At 47.0% G+C, this 26065-nt stretch overlaps 1 protein-coding gene across 2 annotated transcripts in view; it reads right to left on the reverse strand.

Annotated features, from left to right (window-relative positions):
• Positions 1-26065, reverse strand: part of NEMP1 (nuclear envelope integral membrane protein 1) — a 354900-nt gene that overhangs the window by 245256 nt on the left and 83579 nt on the right. For both annotated transcript variants that reach the window (XM_085600970.1, XM_085600971.1), the window contains exon 5: positions 17083-17176. In XM_085600970.1, the coding sequence (XP_085457096.1) occupies positions 17083-17176 (94 nt within the window). The remainder of the gene's footprint in view (positions 1-17082; positions 17177-26065) is intronic.

A 26065-nucleotide genomic window follows, 5' to 3' on the forward strand; every position in this document is an offset into this window, starting at 1 on the left:
TATATCTGGTACAGGCCAGCCATCAGGCGAGGGAGACGTGCATGCTTTTCACCTGCCCACTACCTACACATTTTTTTCGACCCTATAGATAGCTTCCTTTAAAATGATCCTACCGTGAATTCTGCTCGCTATCACAAGGAAGCAGGCGGTTCAGATTTTAGTCTGAATATCTCAACAGAACGAGTCCATAAAAATGCGTCGAACTGTGTGCTTCCTATTTTAAGGGGTAAATAATTCTAGTTTTCTTATTTGTGGTGCACCTCCCATAAAGCTTATATCCTCTACCCGCTGTAAAGCGCTTTGATGTACAACTGACGTGTCCGCGCTGAAATTTCTATTTGTTGTCCATATTTGGCAAGATCTCAAAAAACGTATTTTGTTTGGCAATTGTAACACACTCAAACATCCAACCGTTATGGTCTGCATAATATAAAACCGAAAATCAATTAATTCATCAATCTTTGGCAGTTAATAAAACGAGAGCTCTCAAGTTTTCCAGTTCGCTTCGCGAGTAGCTTATCATGGCCAGGTTTTTGTTTTGCTGGACCGGTAGTTCTGATTTTATAATGAAACACAAAGAACTACTATTCCCAGAATGCAAAGAAAAGAAACCTGGACTGAAAGAGCTACTTGGGGAGGAATGTGGGAAACCAGAGAGCTCTGTTAAACGTCCTCCCCTCCCGCCACCAGGCCCCTCCACGGTTCAGTGAGTTAACTATAATAAGTGCACGCGCACCCCTCTCCTCTTAATGCCGACCCCCCGCCCAACTCAGCCCTACCCCAGCCTGCCAAGGCGGGGGAAACCGCGACTTAATTAGCCTAAAGAGTTGGCGTCCCTCCCCGCTACTTTTCGGGCCTTAATGAAGAGCTAATTAGGGCTGTCTAGACATGAAGAGAAAGGCACACAAAGAACAAGTTAAAACAAGGAAAAAAGGCACGCCAGTCAGCCACTGTTTATTTTTGCATCGCGCTGTCACTTTAAGCACGATGCAAAAATAAACATGCGACCTGCTTTCCTTCGGACATGAAAGGTTTTCTTGTCTTTATGGGGCCATGTGTTTGAAACACATGGCCCCATAAAGATAAGAAGAGCTTTTACCACAGACGTAAAGGAACCGAGCCAGTCCAACTGGGACGGCTCTAAAAGAGAAAAGTGTACGTCACTAGACGCTCTTTTTCAATGGCTGGTCACCGTTTAGCATAAACGGTGACGCCAGCCAATGGAAAAGAGGGGCGGGGCTTAAAGCCCACTAGAGAAATCTCCTCTAACTCATTAAATATCGCCAGCGAGACTGCGCATGTCTGCGCAGTCTACGCCAAGCGAGACCTAAAAAGAGAAGGGAAATCCAGAGAGAAAATGACTCTTTAAAGGATTTCCCTTCCCTTAGAACGCTTACCTGGCATGACATCATGCCGTAACTTCTAGTGAGAAGTGAGCAGTGTGAGCAGCACAAATTAGTGAGAAGTGAGCAGCACATCCATGTGCCTGCTGTCAATGCAGTCCGCCTGTGCCAGGGCACAAAACGGAGCCCGATTGAGACCCGTTTCGAGGCCCCCTTTAAAAAACTGCTGGTGCTCAGCACCGGTGAGACCCACCCCACTTAAAGCCCTGTATGCTCTCATCATTGCTGATGCCATCTCGCAAGACCTGCTGCAAAACAGCGACCACAGCACTGCGAGCAGCCCATTCCCCCCTGTGCACTCCAGGAGCCACACGGGCTGAGCTCTGTTACCCACCAACCGTCGATTGGTCCGGAGGCTGAACCTGCTCTCCAAGCGCCTCTTTTACACATAACACATGGAGGCCACTACTGCAGAAGACGAGCCGGGAATGCGGCACATGCCCGTCTCATACTGTCTATACTGAGTTTACAGAACACAGGTAATCATGGGATCTAAATTGTATGTGGATTGAGAGGCTGAGAAAGCAGAAATAATTCTGCCATCTACGCTTACGACTTTTTACTTTTAACTGGTGAACTTGAGTTGGTGAAAGCAAACTGGGCATATCCATGCTTTGGGGTATATTCAGTGTACTGCACCTGTACCCATCAATGCCTTGTCCCGCGTAGTGACTAATCACTATTTATTTATCAAACTTTCTAATTAAAAATAAAATATAGTGTGAACATAACCCTTGTGGGTATCCGAGCGCTTTACAATTGAACAGAGGGCAGAGACGAAGTAAAACGGATATTGTGCCCAGATACGAATGGATACAAAAGTACATGCATAAAACCAGTAAATACAACAAACATCAAAAACAGAGACCGCCAGCAGCCGTCATTCGAGTAACGGACGCAATCAGATGAGTTTGCTCATGAGTAAAGACTTCACTTCTTTCTTGAAGGAAGCAGTTGAGGGTTTCAGTCTGGTTTCTGGGGGCACAGAGTTCCAGATCCTCAGGGCGATCCCAGAGAAAGCTCAGTTGTAGGTTTTCTTTTTGGAAAGTCTTTGTGGTTTTAGCAGTAGAGTGCTGGAGCACCTGGAGCATCTATCACTGCCAGAGAGCAGCAACTTCTGAGCCAGATACATCAGGGTATTGTTGTGAAGGGCTTTGTGAGTCATGCAAGTGATTTTAAATTGAATTCTTACTTTACAGGGGAGCCAATTGAGAGTTTTAAGGTCGGGGGAGATGTGGCAGTTTCTTTTATATCCTGTGATGAGCCTAGCAGCCGAATTAAGGGAGGATCTTAGAGGAGCCTTTGTAGAGATCACCATGGATCCAAATGCCCCAACCACTGAGGAGCGACATGTGCATGGTGAAGTGGCGTTATCAGTGTGGATGGGGCCCACAGGGCAATATTGAAGGATCCAGTGCGGGAAGCGGCACTAGAGTATGGATAGAGAAGGCATACTATGGCTTCCTCTGCAAAGAACAAACAGCTAGTCTGCCAGTAACTTATTTGGCTATGCAATGCATTGGGGGTTGGTGACGCTGCTAAGGATATGGGGATGGTGGCAATACAGAGGCGGTTCCGGTGCTGGATGTGACCTGTGAAAATGGTAGATGTGCAAACCGGCTACTGCTACAATGCACAGGCACCTGGCCAGCTTGCAGATGTCCTACGCTCCACGCCGTGAAGCAACAGTGTCAGGTTACTACCTGAGGTATGGGGCCTGACCATGGGAAGGTTGCGAGGTAGTGGATAAGTTTACTGCCTGAGCAGGGCTTGGGGGTGCACCACCCCGGTTCTACTGCCTCGCTACGAGATGTTCCATACCCCGAAGCAGCAATGTGTAGATTCCCCCTTGGGACCAGAGTCCGACAGTGGGCAGGTCGAGAAACAGAGGATAAGCTACTGCCAAAGCGGAACTTGGAGGGCGCACTCATCTTGATTCTTTGGCCTGGCTATGAGATGCTCGTCACTGCAATAGTCAGTCCTCTGACCGGCAATAGGCGAGGGCGGCGGGCGAATCTATTGTTGTATTAGGTTAAATCATTGCGGTTGGGTTACAGCCAGAGCGGTGGTCTCGTTGCGGCATGGTAACCACAACCATAGGCAGACCTCAAGCCATCAGAAAGTGAGAGCAGCGGGTGGGTCGGTGGTTGTGTTTAGCAGTAGCGTGTTTACTATAGATGTCCTGAAGTCCTCTATGGTCTCAGGCATCTAACCTGAGTAACTGCAGGCCACTCATAGCACATTCAAATACATATGATGAGGGCAGATAGCAGATAACATCTGCTGGGCATCATTCTTCTTTGTGATGTACAGAACGCTTGTGTGTAGTACGAGCCATCAGGTTTAAGCAAAAAATGTATCCATGAAACAAACCAGTTTGATCCTATGAGTCAGTGCGGTCCTCGTTGCAAATGTAGTTCGTGGTGGGGTGGATGGAGAGGTACAAGCAGGGATATACAGCGAAAGTTGATCCCCAAACCGGGAACTTCACGCCTCGATCTCCAGCTTGGTGGACATCTTCTGTTGGCAGGTACTGTGTACCAAAAGTGTGTAGCACATCACTGAAGGATGCAAACATGATTACAAATCTCAGTCTGAGGCCTGCAATTGCTCTATGTAATATTACCTTATGCTGACTGATAAAAGTACAATCAATGCATTTTTGTGTCTGTTGGTTGACTGATGAGTCCGGAGCTCTTTCCCCCTACCCCCACACTACTTTCCCAAGAGGCGTTGACTGCTTGCCTTCGCTACTCTAAAAAACAAGTGCAGAAAAGATATTCTTGGCCCAGTTTGAAGAGGAATAGTAGGATGGACCGAGGACACCAGCAGCAAACAACGCCAATTATCGTGGCTGGGGCCCAGTAGCCCCATACTCAGAGCACAAGTCCTCAAAAAAAAAGTTGGGGACTAAGTTAGAAGGTATACAAGAGACCTCACAAGACATGGCATCTGTAAAAAAAAAAAATAACAATACAGCGTATTTAAATGGCTATTCATTTAAATACGTACACAGTTTGATACAGCTAACATTCTTACAGTCCATGCTCTTTTATGTAGGATGCTGAACAAAGTCAAAGGCTTCCTTCCAAGTCATAACTTCTCTTACATGCTTGTAAAGTGATAACAAGCTGTGTGCCTTTGATGCCCCTCCTCTGCCCTGTGCTTTAAATGGAAATATAGAAGTAAGGGTAATAACTATTTAGCGTGCCTGTTTCGTCCTGAGAACTGTCCGTACCCTCTAATGAAATGTATGGCAGCAGTACTGAGAAGTTGGGGGAGAGGGTGTGGCTTAATGGCTAGGGCGGCCAACTTTGAAGCTGGGGAGCCAGTTTTGAGTCTCTCGGAATGCTCAAACATCCTGTGATACTGGACAAATCACTTAATCTCCCTGTGCTTAAAAATGAACATGACCATCTGTAATGCAACTGGTGCTCATGTAAAGCGCTCCGATACCTTCAAGTATAGTTTGCACTATATAAAACTGCACACAAAAAAAGTCCAGTTACTCTCTCTTACAAATGAAAGACGTGCAAGTACTCAATACTGCACAGTACATTCCCATTAAAAGAACTGGTTTAGGGACGAGTGACGGAAGGGATAATAAATGGTATAAGGAGTACCAGAGTTGAGAGAGGAATGGGTTAAGATAAAGTAAAGCATGAACGTGGGAGTAGGGGAGAAGGAGCAGGATTACAAAGATGGCAGGGATTGGGTGATGGTGTATTGCAAGACAGGGAAATGTGAGTGGATAGTATAAGGCAATAGGTGCAGGAGAGGAGGGAGGTTTGTAAAGGACAAGGTGGGCATAGAAAGGAATGGTAGGAGGAGGGTGAGGTCTGGAGCAAGATGATTAGCGGATGCTAAACCGACTCTGAATAAGAACAAAAACATATTGAATTGAATTGATTAGCAGATGCATATTTCAGCAAAGTGTTTCAGGTCGCCAGAGTTTTAGCGATATTTGAGATGGGTTTTTCCATGAATGCAACATGTCCACTATGGTGTATAACATAGTAACGCATCCCATTTTCCTTTAAAGAAAACAGATTGCATTTAAAAAAACATGGTGGTCTGCTGACCTCAGGAGCTCACTATCCCTGTGATGGCTGTGTTTCATAGTTAATCACAATTTGTGGCCTACCTCATTAATATTCATAAGGTAGGTCGATCTATAACCCACTACGAATCAGGCTTTTGGAAAACAACCTATTATTAGTACATATATCGGTTCACAAAACAGAATGAATTTGGCATAAGTTGATCCGCATTTTAGGAACACTTTTACTGAACCCATTCTTAGTACATATGGCTCAAAATACTGGAGTCTTTTCTGGTTCTTCAATGAGGGCCTTGGGCATTTAAGCTGGCGACAAGTGCCGAACGGAAGCAGCCCATACAAACTAGATTTGCTCAAAATTATTCTCGGACTAATAGGTGTCTCAGTGTACAGGTTGGAAAAGGGAAGTTAGATATTACCATACTGTTAGCATGGATTGAGACCGGAGAATCTGTGGCTGAATAACAAGGGCATTTTGTTTGAAGAAACTCCAAAATTCCTCGAAGGCGTAAAAAGACCAGAAGAGATGCAGTTGGCGCGGACGATATCTTGCGAAAAGTCTCACTAAGGCACTACGTCTGATTAAAATTGGAGTGCAGAAAGAGCTGTACCTTTCAGGGCATCCTTTGGAAGCTATTTTTAGTAGCAAATCTGCGAAGGGTGAGAAAAGGAAGAAGAAACTAGGAGGCGAGTTCCTGGAAGGACACTTTGAAGAAAACTGATGCTCTGGCCTATTCCTTCTGATGAAACTAGACCTGCTTATGGTAGGACCACTTAGCAGAAGCACACCAGCATACTCATTATTTATTTATTTATTCATTCATCCATTCTTTTTTTATTTATTGGCTAAAAACACAATATAAATCACTAATTAATTTGACAACCTCCTTCTCATGCAAACTAGGACTGAGATAAATAAAACAATAAAATACATTATTAACTCAGTCTCAGTTAATAATTATCACATTCTCTTAATATCTCAGTAAGAAGATGCAATACTCTGGAAAAATGTTGAAAAGTGTTTCTGCTAGGAACCAAACTTAATTGCTGTCTAGTGCTCCCGCTAGAGGAAATAGCCTCTGCGAAAAAAAGACTGTTCCCAGAAGGAAGGACAAAACTTTTCTTCTTGTCTAAATATCCCACCTGACTGGCCTGTGGGCGCTCTCAATTTGATCAGACCCAGTCTGAGTGGCACAGATACACATACCTAAGGATGGCTATCAAATGTATGTATGGCAGGCAGTGTGCTCTATGATGGAGTACTTTGCCTCCCAAAGTTGTGGTTCCAACCGCAGTTTAGTGTAGGGGGAACTGATAAGTTTCTGACTGCGGGGCTTATTCTGTCTCCACCGGCAGAAACCTTTTAGTCCAGCTGACATTGGGCGGATGTCCATTTTACGTCAGACCGCCTGCCCTATTGATGGTGAATAATCCAACATCATTTTTTTCCCCTGTTTGAGATTGCCAGGGAAAGCCTTCTCGCCAAAGCAAAAATTCTGTCTCAGTCTAAAAGAACATTCTAGTACTCCTTACCTCCAGGCATATATTCTTGCTGGCCACTATTAAAGTATATGCAGGGCTTCGTATACCCCATGCTTAACCGCCATTGAGTCTCCGTGGCAACCGAGGAAATCAAAACAACACAGCTGCAGTTTTAAGACAGTCTGAGATCTAATTCGTTCAACCTCTGCACATCGGATATTACCAGCGAAGCGAAGGTACCGTCTGCGCCTCTCCCTTGCAGATCAGGGCGGAGTGAGTGCCTGCCTGCAAGGTCTGACTTTGAGAGCTCCCAAACATCCAATAAAGGACTCGATGTTTGCAATGGTATGTATGGCTGCGGAAAGGGAACAAAGCATTTGTGTAATATCTCCAGCCTCCCATCCTCCAAAAATGTATACGTTTAGGAAGCCCAACTAAATGCACGTATATGTACAGTGTACAGAACTGTGGACAACCTGCAGGTCACAGGTTTGAATCAAACCCAACGAAGCCGATTCAGCCTTCATCTTCATGAGGTCGAACGTAGGTTGCTGAACCCTTAATGAAGTACCTACTGTCCCAAGGTGGTGCACTGTGAGCCATGTAACACGAGTATAGATATCAGAAATTATACAAAATGGGAAGTGTGTGCTTGGAATAAAGTGCTAATAAATCTCCACGAGGTAGACCATAATCCCACCCCGCCCATCGTCACCTTCCAATGCATGCCAGGATCAGATAAACGGGACGCCGAATCTGCCGCTGACCGCGGCCCCCGCAGGGGGCCACTCGGCGGTCGGCGCCTTAGTGGCCCCGGTCACCCCTCCCCACCCCCTCCCTAAGGGGGGGGGGGCGGGGACACAGAATGGAGCCCCCCTCCGTTGGCAGGGCCGGAGGTGACGCGAAATGCGTGTCACTTCCTGGCCGAGGGGGAGGCTATTTAGCCTTCCCCCGCCCTCACTGGCGACCTCTTTTGTCGCCCACCTCGCCTTTTCCCTCCCTACCGCTTACCCGGCGTAGGCATGGTGGGGGGGGTTGTTCTGAGCGTTGTAATGTTTTCTTTTTCGTTGCAGGCGGAGTTACAGGGCGATCTGGAAGCAGGCCGGTACAAAGGGTACCTCTGCGCGGCACCATAGGGGGTGCCAGAGCCAAAACGAGGAGCCTCCAGAGAGGTCCCGGAAGCCGTGTCGGCGCCCCGCTAGTCCTGCGTGCGGTTGTGGGCCTGAACAACCGGGGGCTTGCTATGCGACGCTCCGCCCCGAGAGGGGGGGCGTGAGTAGAATTACCAACGGCACGTGATCTTAGAAAGAATCACCTGGAGGGCAGCACCGGCGGGCATCGCTCCCGCGCTGCCCGGCTCATCAGGCGGGCAGGCGACCCAGATGGTTGCCTGCCCTTGGATCGCCCGTAAGATAACCCACCCATTACATATCTTGGAATTATGTAATAAACCTGCAGCAATTGTTACCCACCTACAACTGTATCGTGTGTTTCATTGGGTAACCTAATTTGGGGGAGGGGGGACAGCGGGGTGCCCCTGGGGGTACTATGAGGCCTACCTCTCTCATAGACAATGGCACCTATCTCACCTACCTGCAGACACCCGCCACCCCCTGGACTCGAGACTTTCCTGAGCCTCATTCCAGTGCGATGGGAGAGAGATAAAGGAAGGGTCGCTCATAGCGGCACAGGCAGTAGGCAGCATTACCCTGCTAACCTCTGCAACTCCCCCCATCCTACTACTGTCTTTTTAGCCATCCTGTCCCCACCTGTGTTTGCTCAGCCACTTGGCCCCTGATTGCCAGAAAGGGGACAGGCAGGGCAGCCCTCTTGACACAGGCTGGTGAGAGAGCCTTCACACAAACAACCCAGCCGCATTCCACTGTTCTCCAAAGGCCTCAGCTGCAGCCCCACTTTCATCTCTTTCTGTCTTCATTCCCAGCACTGCCACTCCTTCCCGACTTTATGGGGCGCCCTCTGTTCTCTGCGTGCCAGCTGCACTGCTAGCTATCTTAGCTAGGCCGAGTGCAGATACAACATCGCGTTCTGGAAGGGCACGTGAGGGTAGAACGGAGGATGGGGGGGGGGGGGGTGAGGTGCAGAGCCAGGTAGAGGTAGACGTGCAGCAGTCACACATAGAATACGACGAATGAGCACACGCTGCTGCCACTGACTGGAGAGGGGCTAACAGTGAGTGGAAATGGGAGAGAAATGTAACATTCATGGAAGGAACACAGCAGAAGCACGGGACAGCCAAACGAGCAGAGAAACAGCAGACATCAGTAAATTAAGAAAAAAGAGACACAGCGGAAGTCAAGTAGATCAGATCAATAAACTGTATTCGGCAGAAAGGCCATAAAAGTAAAACAAAATAAGCGCGTGCGCCTCGCACTGGCAGCAGAGGAGGGGGAGAGAGGAGGGGGCCAGCGCCGTTTCCCTTGAGCACACAAAGCGTTTCCTTGCGGGAGCGAGCTGTGGTGGCCGTGCTGCCGCTAGCGCGCATACTATTAGCGCTGCTACGGCAGTGAACAGACTCCGACACTCATGCTCGCTTCAGTGTGGTCCCAACTCCCGTTCCCGGGCCACGCCCCTTTATTTACACCCAGCGCGTGATGTCACGCGTCAGCGCTAGCGCAACACCTCTCTCATGCAGGTAGACTGCACCGCTACCCCGCGTCGGAGGAAATTACATTCCTTCTAACCTTTATCAAACAACAAACAAACATTGATCATGTAGATCTGTTACCAGTCACTAGAACTCCAGTCCCAAATCTGTCACACCAAGAAGTCGGTGGGAGGATGGCGCCGGATTCCTTCTCAGGCCGTATCTGGAGTGCTGTCCCCGCAACGACGGCAATGTTGGGGTCATCCCTTGCGAGGCTTCGCTCCTAGGGGATCTCACCGGGGAGCTTGGCAGATCTCCGCCCGGTGTTCCCGGCACAGAGGGTGCACCCTGGTCGGATCGATCATCATCTTCGGAGGGGGTCGCCCCTTGATCACCTTCTGGGCCTCCATCCACTGGCGGATGACTTGGCCTGGCGCCCAGGTGTTCTGACAATTGCGGGTCCGAAGTCCCGGCATGCACCTTTTTGAAGAAAGATGTTGGGTGTGACCTCCCCGGTTCCTCTTCTTGCGGGTTAACATGGTGCCAGTTCGGCGGACGACTGTCCATGGTCTATGTTCAAATGGGAGCCAGAATTTGCTCCCGGGGTACCTGTCCTTGATATAGACCTTGTCTCTCACTTGAATGGCTGACATTCGGGCTAGTCGGTCGGCACTGGCCTGGTCGTTGGAGTTGGTCCTGTTGGCTAGGACCTTTCCGGCGTCAATCTGGGACGGAGTCCAGCTTGGGTGATGCGGGATGGTGTCTCGCACTACCCGACCCATGCTTGCCGGTCCTGGAGCTGGAGCTGCCGCTGTCGTCAGATGAGGCGTCAGCCGATATTCTCTCAGAAAGCTATAGATGGCTCTCTCGAGTGGCGATCCATCGGCATGCGCGATGCGTATTACTTTGTTGAGAGTACGCATGAACCTCTCTACTTCCCCATTTGCCTGAGGCCAGCACGGGGTCACTTTCCGGTGTTGAATCCCCCAAGCCTTGAGATAGTCAGCAAACTCTTGCCCTTGGAAAGGTGGGCCGTTGTCCGTTTTCACCACTTCGAATATTCCATGGGTGGCGATGGTCTTTTTGAATTTTGTGATGACCTCTGCAGCTGTCTGACTTCCCACCACCTCGACCTCTGGGTACTTCGTATAGTCGTCGATGATCACTAGGGCGTAGCGTCCATCAGGGAGGTGCCCAAAGTCTTCACTCACCCGCTCCCATGGCCGTTGGGGGTTTTCCTCGGTCATGAAGGGGTGGGGGTGATCTGGCTGACCTGACGCCTGGCACCACGAGCATGTTCTGACTGTTTGCTCTACTATTGGGTCAATCCCTGGGAACCATACCTTGGCCCTCAGCTGACTCTTCGTCTTCACTATGCCTTGATGGCCCCGGTGTGCGAGGTCCACCGCTTGTTGAGCCAGATTAGATGGGATCACCAGTCGCGGGCCTCGGAGCAGACATCCGCTGTTGTCAACTGAGAGTTCATCCTTGACCCGCACAATTGACTGCAGGACAGCCCTTGCTTGTGGCGTTCGTCTGGCCATGGAGGACTGAATGGGGCGCCAGTCATTCGACTGGACCGCCGCCAGGGCAAGTTGCAGGCATTCGTCCCTCTGGGTGGCTTCTACGATCGTCTCAAGGCTCATGGGAAGTGGTCGGGATCTTTCCGATACAAGCCGGACATATTCATCCGTGTCTTCGGCGTCCTCTTCTTCCGCTTTGATGGCCATCCTGGGATGCCTCGAAAGGTAGTCCGCGGGATTGGATGAGCCTGGTTTGTATTCCACTCTGTAGTCATATTCCTGTAGTTGAAGGATCCATTTTTCAATCCTCGGCGGAGGCTTCGATGCTGACCCTTGAAACAGGGGAATAAGGGGCTTGTGGTCTGTGGACACTGAACGGATGGCCGTACACGTAGACGTGGAAATGTCGGCAGGCCCAGTGGATGGCGATCGCTTCTCACTCTATCTGCGAGTATCTCTGTTCTGTGTCCGTCAAGGAGCGACTCGCATATGCTATCGGGACCCAATCAGCATTTCCTTGCAACTGTGTGAGCACTGCTCCTAGCCCATATGGGCTGGCGTCCACGGCGACATTGGTGGATCGGGCCGGGTCAAAGTAGGATAGGGTTGTGTCTGCCGACAAGGCTGCCTTGGTATCTTTAAAGGCTTGTTCCTGTTCTGGGCCCCATTGCCATGGGGTGGTGGATTTTGTAAGTTCCCTGAGGGGTTTTGTGAGGTTCGACAAATCCGGGACGAATCGCCCACAGAAGTTCACCATCCCTAGGAAACTCCTTATTTCCGAAATGTTGGAAGGTGCAGGGGCTTCCTGTACATCTTTCACCTTGTCAGGGTCTGGGGCGACTCCTTGGTCGGAGAATGTGTAGCCAAAGAAGCTGATCTTTCTCTTTAAGAATTTGCACTTCTCTCTGTGTAGGGTCAGTCCGGATTCTTTGATCCTCTGGAGGACCCCGCGAAGTCTCCGGATGTGATCTTCTATCGACGAGGCGTATACGAGGAGATCATCGCTTACGTTCAAGACCCCTGGTAGCCCGCTAAGGACTTCCCGGATGGTGTTTTGGAACACCTCCGCGGCACTTGAGATTCCAAAATGTAGGCGTCGGTAGCGCCTGCGGCCGGCATGCGTGGAGAATGTGGTGATGTAGTGAGAGTCCGGGTGTAGTGGCAGTTGGTGATATCCCGACCGGAGATCCATCTTCGAGAACCATCTTGCGCCGTTCAGTTCTCCCAGGATGTCGTCGATGGTGGGGGTTAGGTGACGTTCCCTTTTCACCGCGGCATTTGGGAGTCGCATGTCAACGCAGATGCGGACTTGCCCCAGCTGTTTCGGTTTCCTTGCCACTACGATTGGGGACACCCAAGGGGTGGGTCCACTGACCTTCTCAAGTGCCTCCAGCTCTTCTTCGACCTTCTTGCGCAAGTGGAACGCTATGCGCCTGTGCCTCAGCGCCACCGGTTGGACTGACTGGTCGATGTGGAGAGAGACTTCTTTCCCTTTCAGGCATCCGATGCCCTTGAAGAAGTCTTCGAACTCCTCCATGATGGCCTCTAATTCTTCCTCTTGCACAGCCAGAGCGAATGATATCAGCCTCAGCTCTTCTGCTGATTGTCTGCTTATCAGCATACCGCTTCCTTTTGGAGTCATGTACACTGTGGTGGGGATCTTGAGGTCTTTGTGTCTCATCTCCGTCTTGAAACACCCCAAGAGCGGGATTGGTGTCTTTTGTCCGTATGCGAATACTCTGATCCTTGCTTCGCTTAACGGGGGGCATGGACTTAGTTGATTATACACATTGGCCGCCATTAGCTCGATCGAGGCCCCAGTGTCTATGGTGGCTTTCACATCCTGGTTGTGGATCTCGACTTTGCACCTTGGAAGTCGTCGTCTCTTCAGTTGTGACTGATCTACTGCGAAGACATAGTGGACCGGGTATTCTCACGCGTCATCATCCATGTCCTCTCCGTCCCGCTCTTCAGCCACGGTCTGAGCTGCCTCCTTCCGTGATTTCGTAGACCGGCATACCGCCGCGAAGTGGTTCATCCTCCCGCATGCACTGCATCTCTTCCCTCTCGCCGGACAGTCTTGCATGTGGTGGGGTGTGCCTCCGCAGTAGCCGCATCCCTTTTCCCTGTCCTGCTGTTTTCTCTCTGTGTCTTGGCGCATTTTGGGCCTCACCACTCTTGTTGTGTCCACCGCGTTAACCTGTTCCGTCTTGACAGGGCGGTGGAGAGCCACCTCCATGTGAGATGCTCTGGCCTGTGACAATTCTTTTGACCGGCCCAGGGTGAGGATGTCCGCTAGAGATTTGCCATCCTCCTGAAGAATGTTTACTCTGAGTTTGGACGAGTAGCATCCTTGTATTATTTGACCTCGGATCTCTTCCTGTTCGTCCCTAAATCCGCACGTGCTGGCCAGTTCTTTCAGGCGCCCGTGGAACGCGTCTAGCGATTCCTCTGCCTCTTGCTTGGCCTGCCGAAAGATGAATCTTTCGTAGTCCCTATTCGCCATTGGCTCGAAGTGCGCATTTAGGGCGTTGAGAAGCGTGACATAGGTTTTGGGTGTGGCCTCCACCAGGGCCTTGTAAATGTGATGGATGTCCTTGCCTCCAAGGTGGAGGAGTAGGGCTCTGCGCCTGTCCCGGGCTATGCCCGCCCCTTCAAAGTAGATCTGGAGGCGATCGGTCCAGTCTCTCCATCGCGGGGCAAGGGACGATGAGGCTCCATCCACCACAAAAGGCTCGATGGCGGGGATTGACGCCATCTTGGCGCAACCGCAAACACACCTCGCAGCACGTGCGCTGCTCACCTCCGGGCGCAGTAGCTGCCGCCCAGCCGAGGACAATGAAAAGGCTGTCAGGGCTTCTCCTGTGGCCTGTCTGCGCTAGGCCTCACCGTAGGGGCCTCCCCCCTCCAGGATGCTGGGCAAACTCCTCCGTGGGCTCCACCGGGTGTGTGTGGAAATAAAAACCCCTCTTGCAGGCACTCTCCGGGTTTGCAAGGCTGCTCTGGGATGCAGCTGACTCGCTTGGGGCACACAGCAGGTCAGCCCAGGCCAGGCAGTGCTTCACGGATCCAGGGCTGTGATCACAGCTCACTTTCCACAATTCGGATGGGCTTATTAACACCTCTGCATGGGGTCGTTTCTGCCCCTCGTCGCCAGTGTGATGGCCGTGCTGCCGTTAGCGAACATACTATTAGCGCTGCTATGGCAGTGAACAGACTCCGACACTCATGCTCGCTTCAGCGTGGTCCCAACTCCCGTTCCCGGGCCACGCCCCTTTATTTATACCCAGCGCGTGACGTCACGCGTCAGCGCTAGCGCAACACCTCCAACGCGGGTAGACTGCACCGCTACCCCGCGTCGGAGGATATTACACGAGCCACGGGCACCATGTGTTTGCAAGTTAATTACAAACATATGGTGTCAAGCTCGCTCCCGCAAGGGAACCACCAAAAGTGCAAGCGTTGCCATTGAAGGCAATGCAACGCGTGCACTTTTTTTGGACAAAAACCGAAGCGATTGCTACAAGTCTTTTTCCTATGCGTAGGGGAGACCTAAAAATGGACGCGTCTGGCCTCTGGTGTGCTGAAAGGTGCAGACTGTCCTCTGGTCTCAAGGTCTCACTCCGTTGGGGACCAGCTACACAAGACGAGGGTGATTTGTGTGGGCGTGAGTGGTTCTTTTTTGCACTCACCAGCTCAGCTGTTGGAGATTCTTGCTCATTGATGCGAGGCAGTGATGCAATAAGTGGCGGAATAGTATGATTGAATCTCTCTTTCTAGCCCTTTGGGTAAGCAATTTGCTGCTACTACTGGCTTCTTTCCTTGCAACTGCGGGATGAAGAAATCGAGTTCTCTGCATGCTTCCTGTCAAAACTCTGGGCCATGGATATTCAAAGATGCAACAGTTCCATCAATGTCAGGGCCCTCCATATAAATTGCTAGAGCCAAATTTCGGGGGGGGCTAAGAAAAAATTTCGGGGGGGGGGGGGCTGAAACTTTAAGCAATAGGCAGAGTGGAGCTGCAGGAGCTCTTAGAAGGGGTGAAACAACAGCAAGGCTTCATTAACATGCAAATGGTCTTTTAAAGACCTGTGAAGTGCTCGGGTGCGGCTGTGTGTGTGCCCGGAAGCGGTCTCATCCCGGGCTGCCACACACGACGGGGGGGGTGGGGGGTGAAGCCCTGTGAGTCCAATGGGTGTTGCGCGCCTGATTGCACTGCACCACTCATGGGCTAACTGACAACCCGTCAGGATAGCCTGTAGAGGTGAGGCGATTCCTGGGGCTGAAAGCAACTGTTAACCACATGAATACATAAATATATAGATGTTTTTGTCACCACCGTTATCCAGCTGGAGTTTCTTAACCCCTTCGCCGCGGCATGAATTTTGCCGCGGCGCTTGGGGGGTTTGGGGGGTTTGCGGCGCCGCCATGCTTGTGACGGAACCACTCCGTCATGAGCCACGGGCGCGCTGTGCTCATGACGGAGTGGTTCCGTCACGACTCCGCTCACTTGCATTGATCGCCCGCACAGGCGGGGAATCAGTGTCGCGTGGGCGGAGCGGCCGCCAACGGCCGCAGCATGACGGAACCACTCCGTCATGAGCACACGGCGCCCGTGGCTCATGACGGAGTGGTTCCGTCATGAGCAGGGAAGGAGTTAATAAGGGAAAAAAATATATCATCTTTTGGCTCCCCCTAGTGGTTAGTTAAAATATTTACACTGCTATCCTAGGTGCTAAAAAGCTCTGCTGCTCCTGGACATCAACTGTCAAATGGCCTGGAACGTAAAGGAGGCATCATTTCCATCATTAGAACTGTCATGCTCTCCCAGCTCTTCCCGTATGCTTGATAAAATCAGATTGCGGAGTCTGAGAGCGGGCTGTCGATGCACCTCCACAGAGTGGTCTGACAGTTAATGTCCGTTACGACATAAGTCGGACTTCCTGCGACGAAGACCTACTTATTCCTTCCATGGGCAGATGTACACCTGGCAGTCACAGAGACCAAAGTATGCCAGTATCTGTGTTTTTCTCCCCAGGGTCTTACGGAACAACGAGGGTCAATCCCGGGCAGCCATTGTAGTATTTGCATTCAAATATTGGGCGCTAGGACCTTCTCGGCTGAGGAGGCTGGTTGAGGGTGGGATAAGGGAGGAGGCGGGGTCATGCCCTGGGAAGGGCAGTTGTAAGAGGGAACCGATGAAGGAAGGTCGCAAATAAAGTGAGGTACAAGAATCCTGGCCCTGCGTCTGTGTCCTCTGTGCCTAGGACACTACAGCCATCATCGGCAGTGGCCAGCGCGCGCCCCACCATGTGAACGTTTCAATGGCTTCCAAAGGACAGGTCAGGTTCAAATTTAAGACCCCGAAACACTTGAGATTCCAGTGCAATGTAGGGTTAGCCTACTCTATTCCCACAATTAACACTCAAAATGTTCCTCCCAGATCCTTCTGATCAAACGCCCTATGGTTTCCCACAATCATTTCCGCTCGGACTATATCATAAGGAGAAAAAGATACTTTGCTACGCAAGCAATTTGCGTCAAATTCTGGAATCATCACACTGTCCGCCTTCAAAGTGAAATCATTAAAACATGTCTCTTCCCAGAACAGGAAAAATCTCACAACCTACCATCCACCCACTGCAAGGCAGCACAAAGCCACAAAATGCCATATGTGTCTCCATGTAAAATAATAGTATTGATAGAACTTCAATTTTCACAAGCAACCGAACAAGCACAAATCACCTTGAAGGAACAGAGTTTGTCGTATACACAATTAGAGAAAGAAACTACACTTTGAAGACTGGAGACTTTTCAAAGGCTGGGAGTGATCAGTGCTTTGAGGAATCTAAAAAAAAAGTATATTCTGATTTCTGGAATGTTTAGCACAGCCAATACATCAGTGTACATTAATTTGAGATATATATAAAAAAAACATTCTGTGCCAATTCCACTATTTGCAACTTCAATTCTAAACTAGAGCACAGTTGAGCGTTTGCACAATCTTACCTTGGGCATCAGCCTTGATAGCATAAAGATTAGGATAAGCAAGGAAGCCACCATTCCGACACTCATCCCTGTGGAGTAGTAGAACAGCTGACTCCTGCAAAGAATCAGCAAAATGTTATGTATAATCCGGCTTTTAAATGCTTTACTGGAAATAGCTGAACTCCCACTTAATGTAAATCCCTCTCTATATAACTGTTTCAGTGCAACATGCCATTTTGGTACAAACTCCAAGTGTTGTCTTTGCGCACTCGTTATTAAGATCAGGCATTTAGCACAACATTTATTCAACTTTCCATAAGTTATTTTCACGTTTATGTTGCTTTTAGTTTTGACTGGCCGACATCAAATGCACCTCGCACATTACTCATACAACACAGCTTCATCTCTACATGCCCAAGAGGTTTTTACTTAGTGAATTGGATTGTGACAAGATGAATTAGCCAGACTGACTGGTCACGTTAGTGTGTTGAAAAACACTGAAGACGGGACTTTAATACATTTGCGTGTTGCCAATGACGTGTGGATCTATATGTTGATATTAAAAATGATGGCTTTATCTGTGTTTTAAAACCACTCCTTCTTCCCTCTTTATAAATAATTTTACTAGCACTTTTTTTTGTACAAACGCTTCCTCTCTTTTGTCTCACTTCAGATAAAACTTCACAAATACCCTCACCTACCCAACACCACAAGGAAATTACAGCACACAAAAAAACTGTAAAACTACAGGAATTTTATTTTACTCTTCAGGATATTAAGACTTTATATACACTACAGGCTGTAGGACAATCACAATTGGGAAAATGATGCTGCTCTGTTATAAAACCAAACATGTTCACCTTTTTTACGCTATTGTGTTGAGCTGCTCAGTCTTCAATCAACTTTTTGCCTTCCATGGTCACTAACATTCTCGCACATTATGCATCCAGGACATTTGTCAAACAGAAAACCAGTCTTCGTGAAGTATATGGGACAATGAGCCTAAAAGTTCCCTTTTGTTTTCGGCTCTTGTCTCTTTTCTGCCTCCACAGTTTTATCAACATAATCCAACTAGTCTCTGCGCAAGCATAGCAATATTTTTGTTAATTTGCCACCGGTATCAGCTGCTGTTGAATCACCGATAGGACCACCAAATCTGCAGTCCCACTTTATCATGCCCAGCATGGCAACATGAAACAGCAGTGCCATCAGGACCAAGTACAAGACCAATGGCTTCTGCCAACAATAAAAAATACATATTTGTTTCTATCTAGTTGTTGATACCACAATGTATTGTGTGGGAGTGCTGCATTTAATGCATTTCAGTATTACCCCGTTTTATTTCGGTCACAGACCATAAAAGCAGTTCAAACAAGAGAATACATCACTACAATTAATCAATAGATTCAGTGACATACAAGATAAAACTCACAAATACATTAAAACAAAATTTAATACAGCAGCATGACCCTCCCCTGTAATGACCAGACCCGGCAAACTAATCTTAACCTCGCATGATATGCACATTAATGCCCCACATAGTAGTACTTTATAAACCTCTCAAGGATGAAACTGAGTCTGACCAGTTTAGATTCAAACTTGTGATCTGTAGCCAACACGCTGATATCAGCAGAAAAAATTAACTCACTAACCCGTATGACCTAGAGAACTTTGCCATCTGCTTGAAAGCATAGTCATACTGCACAAATGTGTTGTTCAAGTCCGGTCTGATTGGAACTGCAGGCGGCTTCCAACACAAGACAATGGGTAGGCACAAAATTACAGACTAGCATGCTCTTAAGAAATAAACGTTGGCAAAGTCAATAGGTCTCTCTTTGTTGACTTATTGACCTTGCCAATGCTTTTTTTATTGACAGCAGTAGTCACCCACAAAACAAGCATTGAAAATGCAATAGGTCTCGCCTTTCATTAAGTTAAAGCCATTTGCGTTGCTATACAATACCATTAGCAAAGCAAATGGCTTTAACTTAATCAAAGGTGAGACCTATTGCATTTTCAATGCTTGTTTGAAGAGCTGTGAAAACATGGCTGTTTTCTGCCAATTAGTCTTCCTATTTTAGGGCCTCCTTTCTGCTATTTTAGTTAGCGCCAAAAAGCCTCGGGGCATTTGAGCGCTCTTTTTTTTTTTTTTTTTTTTTGAAAATTTTTATTGAGATCAGGACAGGAGAACGGGACAACACATAATAACTAGCATAACAGGCAATTAAACATATTGATCAAATCGAACAGGCAGTACAATACAGAGCATGTATATTCGGAACAGAAACCGTATCAGTTGTAACAAAATCGACTCAATGGCATAAAGAGACAAAAAAAAAAAAAAAAAAAAAAAAAAAAAAAAAGGGGGGGGGGGCCCCCCTCAGTCTTTACTAAGAGTTGATGAACCCCAGATTCTATTAGTTTTCTGTAAAAATTTGTGGCCTCTGATCTTAGCTAACGAAGTTTCCATAGTGTGAATTTCTTTGACAAGAAGCCACCACTCCATCACATGTGGAGGGTTGCAAGAGATCCAGGTCCTAGCGATAGTGAGTCTGGCACAACCAATCAAGATATTAATAAGATCAGTGTGTGAGGCTAGAGATGGATGATTCAGCAGGGGGATGCCAAGCAAAACATTGGCCAAGCTTATTATGATTGGTTGTGTCAAGATCTGCGTGATACCCTGGCTAACTTTAGACCAAAATTCAGTGAGTCGGGGACACATGAACATCATGTGTTCGAGAGTAGCGGCTAGCAAGTCACATTTAGGGCACCTTGTCCGGTCACTGCTGGAACTATTACTAGACCATTTTGCAACTTTTTCCGGAGTATAATATAGCTGAAATATCGTTTTATACTGTTGTATACGTAAGCTGGAAGATTGGACCGAACGGTTAAAACTAGTAAGTGAAGATGATATCTGGTTAGTTGTGATATTCAACCCCAGACGGGAGCTCCATTTATCCGCGATATTCCCGCAATCGTCCGGTTTGAACGATGTGAAAACTTTATAGCCTGAACTGATGAGTGATCTAACCTTAACAGTGTAAAAGCAATTCCATATATCTGAATCTTCGATTTTAAGTAGCTTTGTTTTGCGTATTAAATAATCATGTATCTGAATGTATTTAAACTGTGCAACTAAAGGTAATTTAAAGATTACTCTTAGTGACTCAAAGGATAGTAATCCATCATTACCATAAAGGTCACCGAGTGTTTCAATTCCGGCAGCCTTCCACTTATGAAATACACCGTCATGAAATATGTCCGGAAGACCAGGATTCGCCCATAAAGACAGTTTAGGATGAAAAAAAGACGTATTACATTTGGCTAAAATAAGTTGCCAAATTTTAACCGTGTCTCTGATCGTCTTAAATTTTACCCGCTTGAAGTAGTTTGGATCAGTAGATTTGGCTAGAAACATATTGGAGTCCTCGCCAAGGGCGAATTGATAACAGTATAACGTTTGTATGTTGCGGATAAACAGGCCGCGGAGACGGCTCAGAAAAGCAGAAAAATAGTAAACTCTGAAATCGGGAAAGGTCAAACCACCTTGGTTAAGAGGTAGTTTGAGAAGACTTATTGACCTGCGAGCCTTCTTGTATCCCCAGATATAACTGCTAAAGATCCCATCAAGCCGCTTGAAATATGCATTACTAACGAGAAGAGGTATGGACCTAAATAAATATAAGAATTTTGGTAGTATATTCATTTTAATTAAGTTGATCCTACCAACCATGCTTAAGGGAACCTTGTTCCATTTTTTGAGAGTTGTAGCAGTTTCTTTAAGAAGAGTCTCATAATTAAGTTTGATAATCTCATTAGTGTCTGAAGAGATTTTAATACCAAGGTATGTGGCTGTTTTGCAAGTCCCTTCTATTTGAATCGATGGTTTATAGTTAAGAATAACTTGTGTTTTATGTGAGTTAAGTTTATAGCCGGAGACTAACCCGAATTTGTTAGCCTCCTCAGTAATTCCCAGTATAGCTAGTGGGATATTGGTTGAATAGACCGCAATATCGTCGGCATACGCCGTTATTTTTAGTTGTTTCTGACCGTGTATAAAAGGGGTAATTTTAGGATTCGTTTGTAATGCCACGAGAAATGGTTCAAGCGATAGCGCGAAGAGCAAGGGTGATAGCGGACACCCTTGCCGAGTGCCACGAGAGATGAAAAAGCTAGAAGAGTTTAGCCCATCATAGCAGAGCGTAGCTGAAGGACGGTTATATAAAGCCTGGAGCCATTTAAGAAATCGGCCATGAAATCCCATAGTGATCATTGTTGACCAGAGAAATTCCCACCCCACTCGGTCAAATGCTTTTTCAGCATCCAAGAGAATCATACCGAGTGGGGTGGGTCCAACCCTGGCAACATCGAATGCCGTAATGGCCATATTAATATGGGCAGTAGTATCTCTTCCCATAACAAAACCATGTTGGTGAGGGGACACCAGGAGAGGGATGAGTGGAGCTAATCGGGAGGCAAGTATCATAGCAAAAATTTTGGCATCTGCATTGATGAGTGAGATGGGTCGGTAGGACCCACATTGATCCGCCGGTTTACCCTTTTTTAAAAAGAAGACCATATTGGTTGTGTTCCAGGATTTAGGAGCCTCCCCATTTAACCCAACATTATTGATCACATCAGTGAGTAATGGGAGAATTTCCTCAGAACATTTTTGGTAAATGTCTAGTGGGATAGTGTCCTCTCCAGCAGCTTTTCCTAGGGGTAATGAAGCAATTGCTTTCCTAATCTCTTGCTCAGTGATGTTTTCACAGAGCAACTCCTGGTCTTTGATCTGGTTTCCTTTAGTTATGTGAGTATCTAAATATTCTTGTATCTTATTCATATCAGGATGATCCTCTGGAGTGTATAATGTACTATAAAATACGACGAATTGCTGGAGAATCTGTTCAGGTTGGGTGTAAACCAAGTTGTTTGGGCCCTTAATTTCCTTTATAAGGGTTTTAGATCTGTCATCTGCAATTTTGTATGCCAGAATTTTGCCCACCCTATCCCATTCTCGTATTGAGATATATGGAATTTTTGCAAACTATTTAGATTTTTCTCCATAAATCTTGTTTTAATATTGAGCTTAGATGAAGCTAACTTTTGACATATGTCAGAAATATTTGGCACATCCTGTAACAGAGCCTGTGACAACTGGTTTTCAAGCATAATTATGGTGTTGCTCAAAGCCGTCCAGCCACGTCTATTTAATGAGTTTTGTTTGAAAACAAACTGTTGTGTAAACCCACGGACACTTGCTTTAACCGTATCCCAAACTATATTCAGAGAAGCAGAATTAATATTTATAGCAATAAACTCGCGCAAGTGTGCTTTAAGTTGGGTGATATAGTCCGTATTAGATAATAGGTGTCTGGGAAAGGTGAATGTCCTAAGTTTCCGATTGATCCGTGGCGGGGTAATGATATCACTATTGGATTGTGATCCGATGTGACTCTTGGGCACAGCTCGATAAGGCTATTCTTTATAATATTGTCTGATGCCCAAACCATGTCAATTCTTGAGCAGAGTTGATGGGGGGCAGAGTAGTATGTAAAGCCGGCAGTAGAGGGATGTATTGTTCGCCAAACATCTTTTAAATTATGAATACGTCCAAGTTCAATAAGCGCGGCTCGTGAGCGGCGCATCCTCTGAAATGCTCGTTGTCGAGTAGTATCGATATTATAATCCATAATAAGATTGAAGTCCCCCATTATGATAAGTTCCCCACAGGTATCCAATAATTCAATATTTAGCCTATCTAGGACAGACGGGTCATCAATATTCGGCCCGTAAAATACACCCACAAAACAAGCATTGAAAATGCAATAGGTCTCGCCTTTCATTAAGTTAAAGCCATTTGCGTTGCTATACAATACCATTAGCAAAGCAAATGGCTTTAACTTAATCAAAGGTGAGACCTATTGCATTTTCAATGCTTGTTTGAAGAGCTGTGAAAACATGGCTGTTTTCTGCCAATTAGTCTTCCTATTTTAGGGCCTCCTTTCTGCTATTTTAGTTAGCGCCAAAAAGCCTCGGGGCATTTGAGCGCTCTCGAAGCATAAATAACATAACATAACAAACACAACTATCACTGAAGAAAATCTCAATGTTCAGGAACACAATTCTTTGCAATCATTCAGGTAATTGTTTAACAATTAACAGAACACTCACATTTAATCATAATGTATGTTATGTGGCACGTGGGAGTGTCTCATATGTCAGTGATTTTATGTGTCCCCCTCCCACATTTTCTGTGTGTCTCTGCCTCGGTATGCATATCGGTGTCTCCCAGTCGCCAGTGTCACTGTCCAGGGGTAAGTATCTATGTCTTTCACTGGACCGTTGCCTCCCGTCTCGCTGTTTGTGTCTCCTCTACCAGGATGCATGTCGCTGTCTCCCTGTTGCCAGGTTCTCTGTCTCAGGGTGAGAGCTATAGACTGTGTCATTTATCTCATTACTTGTCTCCCTGATGCAGAATACATGCATATATACAACTTTTCACTTCTTTATCGCATACGTTATCTCATTAAAACCAGATCTATGTTCTTGGCAATGCTTGTTTTGCAACGGCATGAGCTCTAGCACAAAATTAAACCTACATCTACCCAGATCTAAAATAGCGAGCTCTTAATGAAATCGACCCGGGCACCCAGATGTTTGTTTAACCAGCCTATGATGTCAGATGGGACGTCCTGAACTAGATTCTGGCATGTAACTATGAAAGGATAAAACATTGAACACATTGTGTGGATGCAATCTTTGCCAACAATCGATATCAAAATAAACCAAACCATGAAGTGATGCGAACCATTACAAAATTGTACTACACGAATCATCCCAATGTTTTAATTACAGCTGAATTCCGCCTGCGCCATGAGACACGCTGTGTCTGATTTGCAATCATGATAAAGCCCGTCAGTTACACATGAATTAAAGGAATGGCCCAGGCAGCACGAGTTTGAAATCCGCTTTATACCTTTTCTATTAAAAGTATTGCATTAGCGACGTTCGATTTAATTATAAGTCATGCAGTTGTGTTACCTCGTGGCTTTGCATATGACATCATTTATGAAAGAAAAGAATCCGCTCAACAAACATGCTGTTGATAAACTACATTGTTTTCTTGTTGGTTTGCTCAGCGTTCGTGTTTGAACGACTCATATAGGTGCGAGAAAAACGCCTGGGCCATTCCACGCAACTTTCAAAGGGTGAAAACCTGCGTTTTCACCACGCACAATCAACGAAACAAAAATATGTACCCTACTTTCCAAACAAAAAATAGTGCATACTATAACCGCATGCGAATTTCAATTGCTCATATTTTTAGCTAAAAAGTATTACAAGTCTCAAATATTTGCTTGCATCCTCGGCCTATAAAATGTGGATATATAGCTATGTATACATGTCATTTCCGAATGTAGTGGACTAGCCCAGTCTATGTCTAATTTTTCTACACGTAATTTAAGAAATGTAGAACCGCAAACATTCCTTGCCGGGTTTAAAAAAAAAAGTGTTACCTAGTGCCTCGTCCATGGGGCTTCACCTCGGGGAGCAGTAGACAATCCCTGCCAAAGGGCCCAGCAACAATCCAAGCAGCACAATAATTTTTACTCGCTCTTTGTGTAGGAGATAATGTGATGTGGCAGTCTCTGCTCTGCTGTGCGTGTTCTATGTGTCTGACTGCCCGACAAAGCAGCAGTGTAAAAAGTACATGCGGCTGAAACTGCCTCCTTGAAAGAAAAAAAAAAAAAAAAAAAACACGGCCGTGGATCCATTGTCCACGAAAAGAAAAGAAAATGCGGGGCCACCGACTAAGGCCCTGCCCAGAGGAACAGTACTTCTAAAACTGGGCGGTACCGCAAAGGAAGCCGCGTGTTTACTTTCGCATCACGCTTTCTCTTTAAGTGAAAGCGCGATGCGAAAGTAAACACATGGCTGACTTTGCCAAAGATGAGAGAGAAAAAAAATAAGTGCGTAGGGAGTAAATAAAAGGGAGAGTGTCACGCCACCCGTAAAAGATCAAATCCTGGTGGGCGTGGCCAAAAGGAGACAAGGCGGCAACAAGGAGGGACTAAGAAGCCTCCTTTACAATGAGAAGCCAGGGTTTTGCATGCAAGATGACGCTGGTCAATTAATAAGATGGGCCGGGCTTCAACTCCGCCTCTCAGAGCTTCGGAATCTGTATTGATTCCAAGAAGCTCTCGGATGTCTAGAGCAGCGCATCCGCTGCTTTCGACAGCCGAGACCTAAAAAAACCACAATGGTGCGACACTTGCAAAAGCACATAGGCATCATGATGCGGCTAGCAGCCGAATCATTCTGTAGGTAGGCACAGGCGTCACCATGCATGTGCATGCTTATGGAGTGACAGGCACCATTTTTAAATATTACTGTACTAAAGCACTTAAATATTTTTTAAAAAAGGAAACCAGATGCCCAGGAGCAAATGGTAGGTGCTGGGCCCTCTAAAAAGCGTAGAGATAAACTATTTTATTTGTAGGACCAAGGAGGAGTTAGGGAGCAACGGAGAGCCGAGGGAATGAAGCAATGGCAGAGTGGGTTGGAGGAGAAATTATAAAAAAATGTTTTAAAAGACAGGGAGGTGTGGGGGTGGGTCTCAAAGAGCAGCATGTAGTGCAGGGGTGAGTTTTTAACAGGATAAATGGCACACTATGGAGGGAGCAGGTATGAGAAAGAGGAACCAACACAGTGTGAGCAGGGGGAGAGTTATTTGGGGAAGGAGCAGCACACGAGAGTCCAAGAAAACAAACACTCGAGTGTTGAAAGAAAAAACAGTAGCTTCCTGTATGTGAACATTGGAAATATCTAATTTAAAGGACGGTAGAGAGGCTATTCTCCAGGAGAGGGACAAGCACATGCAGAGGAAGAATAAACATGAAATAATAAGCAAGCAAATGAGGGTGAAAAGAAAGACAATCAACAGTTAGAAAGGAGGGTGTCCACACAGGCCTTTCGCAAACAGACAGCTAAATGC

The sequence above is a fragment of the Triturus cristatus genome, chromosome 4_2, assembly GCF_964204655.1.
Source record: "Triturus cristatus chromosome 4_2, aTriCri1.1, whole genome shotgun sequence".
NCBI lineage: Eukaryota > Metazoa > Chordata > Amphibia > Caudata > Salamandridae > Triturus > Triturus cristatus.